The 12,352-nt window shown below is 43.9% G+C and overlaps 1 protein-coding gene across 1 annotated transcript in view; it reads right to left on the reverse strand.

Annotated features, from left to right (window-relative positions):
• Positions 1-1,020: 1,020 nt before the first annotated feature.
• The window catches only part of LOC126198949 (venom carboxylesterase-6-like), a 94,821-nt gene continuing 83,489 nt past the window's right edge, over positions 1,021-12,352 (reverse strand). The window contains exons 9-10 of the mRNA XM_049935594.1: positions 9,237-9,369; positions 1,021-1,248 (exon numbers count right to left, since the gene is read on the reverse strand). Coding sequence (XP_049791551.1) covers positions 1,101-1,248; positions 9,237-9,369 — 281 coding nt within the window. The 3' untranslated portion in view covers positions 1,021-1,100. The remainder of the gene's footprint in view (positions 1,249-9,236; positions 9,370-12,352) is intronic.

A 12,352-nucleotide genomic window follows, 5' to 3' on the forward strand; every position in this document is an offset into this window, starting at 1 on the left:
AAACTACAAGGAAGCGAGACACTGACACTGGCTTCCAATAAAACGCTGGTGGTTATTTGCAATTTTCGTTTTACGACCACAATGGTTGTTCCCGTAGACCTTACCTGGGTGAATGACGAGTGACAGAATAGAGGGTGCCGTGTGAATGGAGTGATGACATGCTTCCCGGATATGAATCTTACAGAGCGTGTGTGAGAACTTCTCGGAATCCGTTCAGAAGCTAACGTAAACATACCATGATTCATGTACAGCTGCAAATTACTGCACTATGGTGACGGAACATCCTCAGGAGCTCTCCATAACACCCACACATTACGCATTTAATATTTTTGTCAGTGAAAGTGTCTTCACAGAAAATAAATTTAGGTCTGTCCAGTGGTTCCGACTAACGTTATTTGGAATTATTACTTGCTGAAGCAGCTATTCCCTCTCCATTACTGGAAACTCATCTGCTCTGATTCCACATCTCTGCGGTTTGGCTGGAAACAACCGAGAGTTCTAAAGAGGCCCATCCTGACCCTTTGAGAAGGGACTGAAAGATATACATACAAAAGAAGAAATTATCCATCGACGCATTACACACAGTGGAACAGAGGTGATTCCTCAGAGCGAATATGCACTGTATTATGGGACAGAAATTATGGATTATTAATATCTTTATCGCTATTACACTCACGTAACATTTTCCGCTGTGTGTTTAGTTATCGAGATTGTATTTCATTGTACTATATCTGAATGGATATTCTCTTATGTATCGTAACAGAATCAACTACGGATCAATGTTGGTATAATGTCTCAAACCTCCAGTACACAGTTTTATATATATATATATAAGTCTAATGCATATACTATTGTATTATTTTTAATTTGTAAATAACTGTATTGTACTCTTCTTGCCACGAAAATAATAATAATAATGGTTTCTCAAGGAAATGCAGGGATATTATTACATAGTTATATCGGTTTATTTAGTTTAATCAGCGGACGTAACTGCATAATTTCTTATGAAGCAATAATCTATAGTGTCAGGGTTTTTAATATTTTATTGAAAGCAACTGTTTGCTGATATATCGAGATGAGTTGTTAGAGGCTCAGCAGTTTCACATGGGGATGTTCTCATGCCAGAAGTCCATCCGCTCCTTGTCCTTGTTCTGCTCCAAACTGTACTCCGTCGTAATGTGTAAGAAGTTTGGCGACGACATGGTGAATGGCTCCCACAACACACTGTCGTTGCCAGAATTGGGATTCCTGTAACATGACATTGAGATTTACGAAAATATTTATGGTTGTAGTATGGTTTGGTTTATGGAAGTTTGGGAAGACGGTTAAGTCCAATATGTAGCGAGAAAAAATTTCTACTCATTTAATCTTATTAGACGTTATCACCTCAACGAATTAAGAGAGGCTGCAGGGAGGATGATTAAAAAATGACCACTACCTTGTCTGGACAAGAATTAAGGAATAGGCCGTAGTCTCATAAAAGGTTCCATACCAGCTTTCTCCTTAAGCGTTAGAGAAGACGTGAATCATAACAGTGGAATGGGAATTTGCACCTGACTGTTCTAAACGCAACTTAGAGCTTTTACTACTGACTCAGGTGATAGGATTGAAACAGTCAAAATAGTAAATATGTTTTTCACAAAGAAGAGGGTAACTGAACACTGACAATATGTGTTCAGATTTCAACTAATCTAGTCGTTACCCTTGATAACGGAAGAAAGAGTTAAGAAAAATAAAAACATGTTCATAGGATCTGTTGGCGTAGAACAAGCGTTCGACAGGGTAATATGGTGCAAGATGTTCGCAATTCTCAGGAAAATACATGTAAGCTATAGGGAAAGAGGGGTAAAATACAAAGTGAAGAAGAACGAAAAAATAAAAATAAGAATGGAAGACCAAGAAGTGCTCGGATTAAAAAGGGTATGATACAGGAATGCAGTCTTACACCTCCACTGCTGAATTTATACATCGAATGAGATTCAAGATAAACTTAACTTCAACAGCGGGCACAAAGAAGTAAACGAAGTTAAGAAATTGTGATTCCCTGGAAGAAAAGTGAGACATGACGTAATAAGAAAGGACGACTTACATAAAAAGCACACCAGCACAAGAAAAGAGCGCGCGCTTGGCTAAAAGCAGTCAACTAGTGCCATATGTCGGCCTTATTTTAAGAAGAAAAATCTGAGAATGTACGTTTGGAGACAGCATACAATGGAAGTGAATCGCGGATTGTTGGAAAATCAGAAAAGAATAGAATCAAATCGATTGAGTTGTGCTACAGCAGGATGTTGAAAATTAGGTGGACTGATAAGAGATGAAGACATTCTCCGTAGAATCATCTAGAAGATGAATATGTGGAAAACAATGACAATAAGAAGGGGCAAGACGATTGATGAGATGTGGGAATGACATCTGTGGCGCTAGAGGGAGCTGTAGCGGGTAAAAACAAAAGAGGAAGACAGAGGTCGGAATATATCCTATAAATAATTGAAGAAGTAGGGCGAAAGTGCTACTCTTCGATGAAGAAGTTGCCGCAAGGGAGGATTCGTGACGGGCCGCATCGTACCCCAGAAACTTGATGAAAAATGATACTGAGTTTCGTCCGCACAGTTGTCCCTCTACAGTTTGACTGCTAACCAACGCATGGGGAAGCGTAAAATGGAACTCGTGACATCAGCATATAACATTCTATTGTACAGTGGCTCACAAAGACTAACAAAATTAGAAGTTGTGGAGCATCATTTCGAAAATGTAAGTGGAGTAGCGATCTTGCTAAACTCAGTGACTCATTTTATTTTGAAAATATAAGACGGTAATACTCACTTTAGTCTGTGCTACTACACACATTGTCCGCAGAGCAGTGAAAACAAATCCTCTATGACGTGCTGCAAGAAGACTGTGTCCGAACCCAATCTCAACTCCAACGCGAGCTTGAGTGAAAGTACACTCTGAAGACCGGGAAAAAGTAAGTGCTCGTCGTTAAGTTTTAAATCTCTCAGAAAAAATGATAACATCAGTTTTTTCGTCAACTACCAAGTTGACTTTTTTTTTAATGGCACAATCACAGTATCAAGTTAGGCATTCTCTCGGTCCTCATAATTCTTCTATAAACGTTTATTAAGAATGTCTGACTGCCGGCCGAAGTGGCCGTGCGGTTAAAGGCGAGCAGTCTGGAACCGCAAGACCGCTACGGTCGCAGGTTCGAATCCTGCCTCGGGCATGGATGTTTGTGATGTCCTTAGGTTAGGTAGGTTTAACTAGTTCTAAGTTCTAGGGGACTAATGACCTCAGCAGTTGAGTCCCATAGTGCTCAGAGCCATTTGAACCAATGTCTGACTGAGTTGGCTGTAGAATGTCAGGCCATCCCTCCACTGTACTCTAGAAAGCAACGTTCCTTGCTTACTTGCATGAGACACCCATACACGTTAATTGATAAATGCTCTGTCACAGTGGCGCTGCCCGCAAGTGGGACAGAATCCAGCTTAGGTCGTCTCTGCCTCCTACGCTAAAGTAAAGTTCGCCGCGGTTTATTTACTGTACAATCAAATGTGTGAGGTGACCAGAAAAACCACATGCTCATGTGTCTGCTCACTTTTCACTAAGCTATTGTTTGTGTGCAGACCGTATTAAAAGTCGACTGCTTCTCATTCGTTTCATTGTGATTGTACAGTTATTCTGAGAGATGCACATTTCCTCAGTGTTTTATACCTCTGGCAGACGAGATGAAGGGATTTTCTCAAATCGCTTGTTGTTTAATGTGGAACCTCCAACCCAAAATACGATGATGAAATGATATATGTTCCTTATTTTGGTGAGAATATCCAGTTTTGGGGAGAGTGTAACTACGAAGTGTATCAAAATAAGGATGTTGAAAAACATAAACCGGAACGGAGGTTTCAGTGTAAGAAGAGCTTGGGATTTATTACAGATACTGTGGAACCATGTATCGATATCAAACCATGGGTGTCATTAAGTTGGCAAACGGAACTGGAAGTTTCGTGCAACGCCGATAGCGGTCGTGCGGGATCCGGGAGACCAAGTGGAGCACGCCAGTTGAGACAAGCGGCTTTGGATGACGAGCGACCTCTGCCGCCCCGATAAAGGATGGCCGACGGCAGCGATTCAGCCCCCTAGTGCTCGGAGCCACTTCGTTACGACACCTTCATTCGTGTCTCATCGTTGTGGACTCGGTTTCTTGTTTATTACGTGTAATGAGTCTTCATAATTTGGAGAAATACAAGTGAAGTAAATCTTCTGATTATTCTGTTAACTTCTTTAACTAATTATTTCTGCTCATGTCCAGCTTTCCTACAATGATAGTTGCCACACAGCACTGCAGCACACCTCTCCTCGCCATTTTGTACGAAGTCGTATACTACACATACAGTACATAATCTCACAATTATGAATATGGCATACTGAAATGAACCACAACAGTTTGTTTCTCAGCTGCAACCCATACTACTGAATCACTTACACTTGTGCAGCCTGTTAGGCGGAACCAATATCACATCTAGTTTAGAAGAGCTTCTTCTGGACTTGATAGTTGATACTGTTTTTCAGCTTTAAGATATATTTCACCTGTTCAGATATCACGATATTAACAGCCCAGTTATCAGTGCGCTACTCAAGTTGAATTTCCGTTGGCACTGTCGACCAAGGAAAGGGACCAATATGGAGAGCAATGTTATCCTTGACCTGGATGAGTTGAATGGATACATCGTGACACCTATGGAGTCTTCTTCCGCAGGAGATCGACTTGTTACGAGCAGGAAGCTTAATAAGTATCAAGATGATACAATAGTAGGAAATTTGTGGTGAGAATTTGTGGGACCAAACTGCGGAGGTCATCGGTCCCTAAGCTTACGCACTACTTAATCTAACTTAAACTAACTTACGCTAAGGACAACAAACACACCCATGCCCGATGGAGGACTCGAACCTCCGACGGGGGGAGCCGAGCGGGCCGTGACAAGGCCCCCCCAGACCGCGCAGCTACCGCGCGATATATTAGTTACTGACACCAGAAAATGACAAGATGATGATCCAGGATGATAAGATGGCCGTTGGTGCGAATCACCAGTTCTCTAGCAGGAGTTAAATAAGTAATGCAGCTATATAAACGTTACAGTTTATTGGGCAAGAATTCGTACAGCAGACACTGGTGGTGTCTCGATTGTTTGTGTCGATCTCAGGTGGCAGAGACCTTGTCAGCAATAACACAAAGTGGTGACGAGAAGCTGCCAGAGGTGGTGGCTAGTTGTAGATGATTCTAGGTGACCTACAGCGGGTCAGCGGCTGGTGTGGGGTAGTTCTCAGAATAGGCAGCAGTTTCACATCTGCAGCTACAAACACACTCTGCAAGCCACCACATGGTATGCGGTGCAGTGTACCTTGCACCAGTACTAGTTATTTACTTTCCTGTTGCACTCGCAAATATGGTGAGGAAAAACGACTATCTATATGCCTCCATAGGAAACAGCCTTGCCGCAGTGGATACACAATGCCCGTCACATCAGCGAAGTTAAGCGCTGTCGGGCGTGGCCGGCACTTGGATGGGCGACCATCCGGGCCGCCATGCTCTGTTGCCATTTTTCGGGGTGCACTCAGCCTCGCGATGCCAATTGAGGAGTTAATCGACCGAACAGTAGCAGCTATGGTCAAAGAAAACCACCATAACGACAGGGAGAGCGGTGTGCTGACCACACGTCCCTCCTGTCCGCATCCAGAGCTGAGTATGACACGCCGGTCGGATGGTCCCAATGGACCACTTGTGGCCTGAAGACGGATTCCTTTTTTGCTACATGCCTCCGTACGATACCCAGCCCCGTAATATTATCTTTGTGGTCCTTAGGCGGAATGTACCTTGGCAGCAGCAGAATCGTTTTATAGTCAAACTCAAATGCCGGTTCTCTAAATTTTCTTAATAGTGCCCCTCGAAAACAACGTCGCCTTCCTTCAATGATTCGCATTTGACTTCGCGAAGCATCTCTTCAGTGTTTTATTCCTCTGTAAGATGAGATGAAGGAACTTTCACAAATACGTGCGCGTTGTTGGAAGGTGCTGGTAACAAATCAAGCAGCTCGCCTCTGAATTGCTTCGATGCCTTCCTTCAACCCGACTTGGGGTGGATCCCAGACACTCGACCAGATTTCGACATTGGGTCGCACCGGTGTTCTATGTGCGATTTCCTTCAGAGATGAGCCACACTTTCCTCAAATTCTCCAAATAAACACAAGTCGATCATACGCTTCCCTACTACAATCCTTACATTCTGATTCCATTTCATACCGCTCTGCAATGTTACTCCTAGCATTTTAATCGATGTAACTGTGTCAAGCAGGACACTGCTAATACTGCATTTGAACATTCTGGGTTTATTTTTACTACTCATCTGGATTTCCTTACATTTTTCACATTTAGTTTTAGCTGCCATTCAACACATCTACCAGAAAGTTTGCCAAAGTCATCTTGTATCCTCCTACAGTCACTCAATGCTGGCACCTTTCCGAACACCACAGAATAGTCAGGAAACAGTTGCAGACTGCTTACTGTGTCTGTCAGATCATTTATGTATGTATATAGAAAATGACAGCAGCGGTGCCACACTTCCCTGTTGCACTCCTGACGATACCTTGTCTCCGATGAACAGTCGCTTTCGAGGACTGCGTACTGGGTTCCATTACTGGACAGCAGCTCTTCCCCCTCAAGGAAATTTATTATATTCGAACTGAGAATATGTTCAAGGATTCTGCAGAAAACCAGTGTTAGGAATATTGATCTATAATTTTGCGGGATCGTTCTTTGCCCTTCTTACACACAGGAGTCACCTGAGATTTCCTTCAGTCGCTTGGGACTTTGGGCTGGGCGAGAGATTCGTGGTAGAGCAAGATAAGTAAGAGACCAATGCAGTAGAGTACTGTTTGTGAAACCGAACTGAGAAAGTACTTTTACTTTCTCAGAGCGTTTGTCTTATCACAAGGCATCGCTTCTAGTTATGCAAGGGGCAGAGACATTGCAACATGAGGTAACCTTGCTCGCCACTCACTGGGCTTGTGTCTTCCATTGTGCAATCTCAGTATTATTCAGGCCCTCATAGCGAATTTTCACAAGCAGAATCTGGCCCGCCTGGCCATGCATGGGTCGTGAAGTCTGGTAGGGAGGGTGTTGGTAGAACGGACTGGACTGCTGTCAGCAAACCATCACGTGTGCTTGTGGTAATGTCAGGGAACTTAACGCCTTGTCACTGCAGAGTTCCACGTGTCGGGATGCAGCAGTCAGATGCTGTTAGGTTCCTCCTGACAGCTGCAAGTATTTCAGGCTGGTTATTGTTCGAAATGATCCTATTGTTTAAATAGTTTACGATGTGTCACCAGAGTCACCATTTACAGTGTTGATTCAAGCAATAGTTCTTTGCATCACTATTCCGGTGGTATATTCGTTAATCAGGCTGTTGTATAGGTGCAAACGAATGTATTTCTGTAGCATGTGATCACTGTATGGCTTCGCAAATATCCGTCAGAAAGACAGCTCTTGGCATATGCCTCCCATATGTTGTCAGATCCTGAGGACAAGTCCTGGAAATATTAGTGAGAGCTGCTCTCCGTGTGTTTAGAACGTATTTGTAGTATCGGGGTTTACCTTGGAGGCAGCCAATCAGCCACTTAGTTGGGTCCTGAGAAGACCTAGACCTACAGGTTAGAGTGATAGGTGGGTGATAATGTCTACAATTCTGTTTAAAGTACAGCTTATATGGAGCTGGTAGTAGATACCGTCAACCGGATGTTTGGCGAGGAAAATCGGGTAAAGAAAGGGCACCATGGTGATGATGACGATGATATTTGGTTTGTAGGGAGCCCAACTGCGAGGTCATCAGCGCCCATATGAGGTCCCAATTTTTACACAGTCCATTTTCTTTTCACAATCCAATGTAGTCTCTCTCACAAATTATGATGATGACGATGAAATGATGGGGGCAACACAAACAATCCGTCCCCGGGCAGGGAAAATCCCCAACCCGGCCGGGAATCGAACCGGGGACTCCGTGATCCAGAGGCAGCAACGGTACCCCTAGACCAAGAGCTGTGGACGGTCACCCTGGTGTATAGACATCGGCTATCCGAGTAGGTTCACGCCACATTAATGACGCTGGCGCTTTTGTTTAACGATATAGGTCTCAAATGGGGTTCTAATCCAAGATTCAAGTTTATTTTGAATAAATTATTGGCGGCAGAATCCATCAAACTTTCTTGTCTAACAAATAACGTATTTTGTTGCTTTAGTGTATCAGACTGTAGCCTTAAAATTATTATAACTCCTGATTTGATTCCCTTAATTTAAAGTATTACTGTGACTGTAAGTATGTGGTCATCTTGAAATTTTTAAAGCCCAAATGACGGTTAGAGAAAGTGGATAAAAAATTAAAACACTTACTCAAACAGACAAACTCAGTTATGTTGGTAAGCCAAAGAAGAGAGTTCGGCAGAACTCTGTCAAATTGTGCATTGCTTAATACCTTCCATTGACATTGATGTATTTTCTAAAATATTTCTCTAGCGTCCGAGAAAGCTCTTACCAACAACAGCGCCTGCAAAACATGTCAGTCACTACAGCTGTAACGCGAGGTCCAAGTAGCTGTTGAATGAACTGTATCTCAAAACACATGTAATCACGCTATCTGGTTATGCGCTCATAAAAGCAGAGAGCAGTGTAAAGTCATTAGTATCTTACAGGAACTTATCATTGTGGTCACAATAACAGCTTCTGTTGTTTTCAATGCACAGCTAGCAAAGTACGTGAGGTAAATGCCCAGGTCTAATCGCTGCTCTTACCTCTGACAGTTTTATATTGGCTGCTTTGTATTACGTATGTTAATTGTTACTGGGCTCTGTATTCTGAGATTGAAGATGGGTTCCTACAGCTGAAAATCATAAACAGAGCGATAAATAGAAACGTGAATGGGCGGAAATATTACCGGAACGATGGAATGACGTCATTTCTTCAGTGGTTTCAGAGCAATGAACAAATCTATAAGGCGTTGAAGCGAGCTGTCCTGAACGTTTTTCATGATGAAATGATTGTTTCAGTTTATAGTTGGAACTCAGTTACGCATTGACTTACGCAACACCATACGGTGCTTCGATGCACCTTGTGGATAACGAACGAAAAAGAGGACAATAGTAACGGCAAGCCACCGTGATTTACTAGAAATATGATTTTGTTTCCAGCGTACTTACCCATGCTTCACGAAATTGCTCCAGCTGTCAACCACCCTCTGCCTCAGAGCCCCTTCGACAGTTGTGGGATCCCACGCCACCGGAATGTGTTCGACGAGGAACAGGAACCCTATTTCCCCCGCATGAGGAGTGCCTGTAAAAATAGTACTCATGCAGTGCACTTACAAACGAATGAGGATGTACATGTACTCACTTCAATATGTATTAACTCAGTAACTGTAAACTAATTATGAGAAAGAACTACATCTTAGCGATGCAAAGCAGTATGTATCATAAAAACAGGCACGGAAAAGTCTGCCTTTAGTGAACGTAATCTCTAGCTGAATACGCCAGAAACACCCATACGTAATTCTCATATTCTCTACAGACGAGCCATGGCAAAACCTGAGGTTTTGTTCTTATGAATATATACAAGCAGATCTCTTGTTCTAGTAGGGTTTTGGTTACGATATCCTTACATAAATAGGTTGGTTATCATTGAAAAAGGATTAAACGACATATGCCTTACGTATTATCTGAAAGTTAATCACATTATCAAAAGATAAAATGACAATATTGTAATGATAAATATCAATCAGTGCAACAAATATTAAACCAACAGCCTTTTGCGTAGAAGACGTGAGCAGACGTATTCAGGCAGACTGAGCAAGTGTAGTATTCGGAATTTTAAAAGTTGATTTTATTTCCCTTGCTGATAAAAGGTAAAATACGATTGAGTTACTAAACAAAAAAGGATCTTTCCTTGACATGGTGTTTTCTCTGATATACATGAATTAGAACCTACTTACTGTAGTCAGCCTTTGTGAAACTTGTATAATTTTTACCCGCCTACACCAGACTTCCCACCAATACCAAATTAATTATCGCTTGATGCCAAAGGATGTATCGTATCAACCGGTCTGTTTGCCACGTTATGCGACAAATCTCTTTTCTTCCGATCAGATTCATTACCTCCTCTTCAGTTGCACGATCTGCCCTTCAGTATTTTCTGTAACACGACATTTAAATAGCTTCTAGTCTCTTCTTCTTTGTACTACTCATCGTTCATTTCTGTACTTACACTCAACACGTAGATTTCGAATTTAAAGAGACGTAACCAGAAACATTCCGATCAGAGTGATACATTCGTCACTGCATAGAAATTCCTGTGCAGAAAAGTTAGAGACGCTTGATAACTGCCGTTCAGCCTGAAAAGTTATGGAACTACGAGTACAATTTGAGAATACATGAGAGACGGAGATTTAAAACCAGTAATCTGGATCCCGTATCTATAGAAGTATTTGGCCACTAAGCACACACCTTGATAACAATTTTATTTTCGTGAAACACGAAGTATGAAATCTCATTGGAACGTGGAAAGTAAGAGGACAAGTATCAGAAGGTTAGTTAGACATCCGGGTATAGCTTAGAATATCGATACCACACGAATATGTATCTTAGAATATACATCCTTTACAGCTTGAGTATTTTTACAAGTTCTGTTGCGAGTATAATTGAGGCAATGGACTTGCCAATTGCTCTAGCACAAACTTCGTGCAGGTACAGAGCTACGACGCAGCTTCCGGTGAAGAAGTAGTTTTGCACATTGACAGCTATCAAGCAGTATATTACACTCCTGGAAATGGAAAAAAGAACACATTGACACCGGTGTATCAGACCCACCATACTTGCTCCGGACACTGCGAGAGGGCTGTACAAGCAATGATCACACGCACGGCACAGCGGACACACCAGGAACCGCGGTGTTGGCCGTCGAATGGCGCTAGCTGCGCAGCATTTGTGCACCGCCGCCGTCAGTGTCAGCCAGTTTGCCGTGGCATACGGAGCTCCATCGCAGTCTTTAACACTGGTAGCATGCCGCGACAGCGTGGACGTGAACCGTATGTGCAGTTGACGGACTTTGAGCGAGGGCGTATAGTGGGCATGCGGGAGGCCGGGTGGACGTACCGCCGAATTGCTCAACACGTGGGGCGTGAGGTCTCCACAGTACATCGATGTTGTCGCCAGTGGTCGGCGGAAGGTGCACGTGCCCGTCGACCTGGGACCGGACCGCAGCGACGCACGGATGCACACCAAGACCGTAGGATCCTACGCAGTGCCGTAGGGGACCGCACCGCCACTTCCCAGCAAATTAGGGACACTGTTGCTCCTGGGGTATCGGCGAGGACCATTCGCAACCGTCTCCATGAAGCTGGGCTACGGTCCCGCACACCGTTAGGCCGTCTTCCGCTCACACCCCAACATCTTGCAGCCCGCCTCCAGTGGTGTCGCGACAGGCGTGAATGGAGGGACGAATGGAGACGTGTCGTCTTCAGCGATGAGAGTCGCTTCTGCCTTGGTGCCAATGATGGTCGTATGCGTGTTTGGCGCCGTGGAGGGGAGCGCCACAATCAGGACTGCATACGACCGAGGCACACAGGGCCAACACCCGGCATCATGGTGTGGGGAGCGATCTCCTACACTGGCCGTACACCACTGGTGATCGTCGAGGGGACACTGAATAGTGCACGGTACATCCAAACCGTCATCGAACCCATCGTTCTACCATTCCTAGACCGGCAAGGGAACATGCTGTACCAACAGGACAGTGCACGTCCGCATATATCCCGTGCCACCCAACGTGCTCTAGAAGGTGTAAGTCAACTACCCTGGCCAGCAAGATCTCCGGATCTGTCCCCCATTGAGCATGTTTGGGACTGGATGAAGCGTCGTCTCACGCGGTCTGCACGTCCAGCACGAACGCTGGTCCAACTGAGGCGCCAGGTGGAAATGGCATGGCAAGCCGTTCCACAGGACTACATCCAGCATCTCTACGATCGTCTCCATGGGAGAATAGCAGCCTGCATTGCTGCGAAAGGTGGATATACACTGTACTAGTGCCGACATTGTGCATGCTCTGTTGCCTGTGTCTATGTGCCTGTGGTTCTGTCAGTGTGATCATGTGATGTATCTGACCCCAGGAATGTGTCAATAAAGTTTCCCCTTCCTGGGACAATGAATTCATGGTGTTCTTATTTCAATTTCCAGGAGTGTATTTAACCCAGGATTTATGAGTCTAGATCTGTATCTCCAGCACTTACCCGATGCTGTTTTGTGCATATCATCAAACAAATACA

Source organism: Schistocerca nitens, chromosome 8, assembly GCF_023898315.1.
Source record: "Schistocerca nitens isolate TAMUIC-IGC-003100 chromosome 8, iqSchNite1.1, whole genome shotgun sequence".
Taxonomy (NCBI): Eukaryota; Metazoa; Arthropoda; class Insecta; order Orthoptera; family Acrididae; genus Schistocerca; species Schistocerca nitens.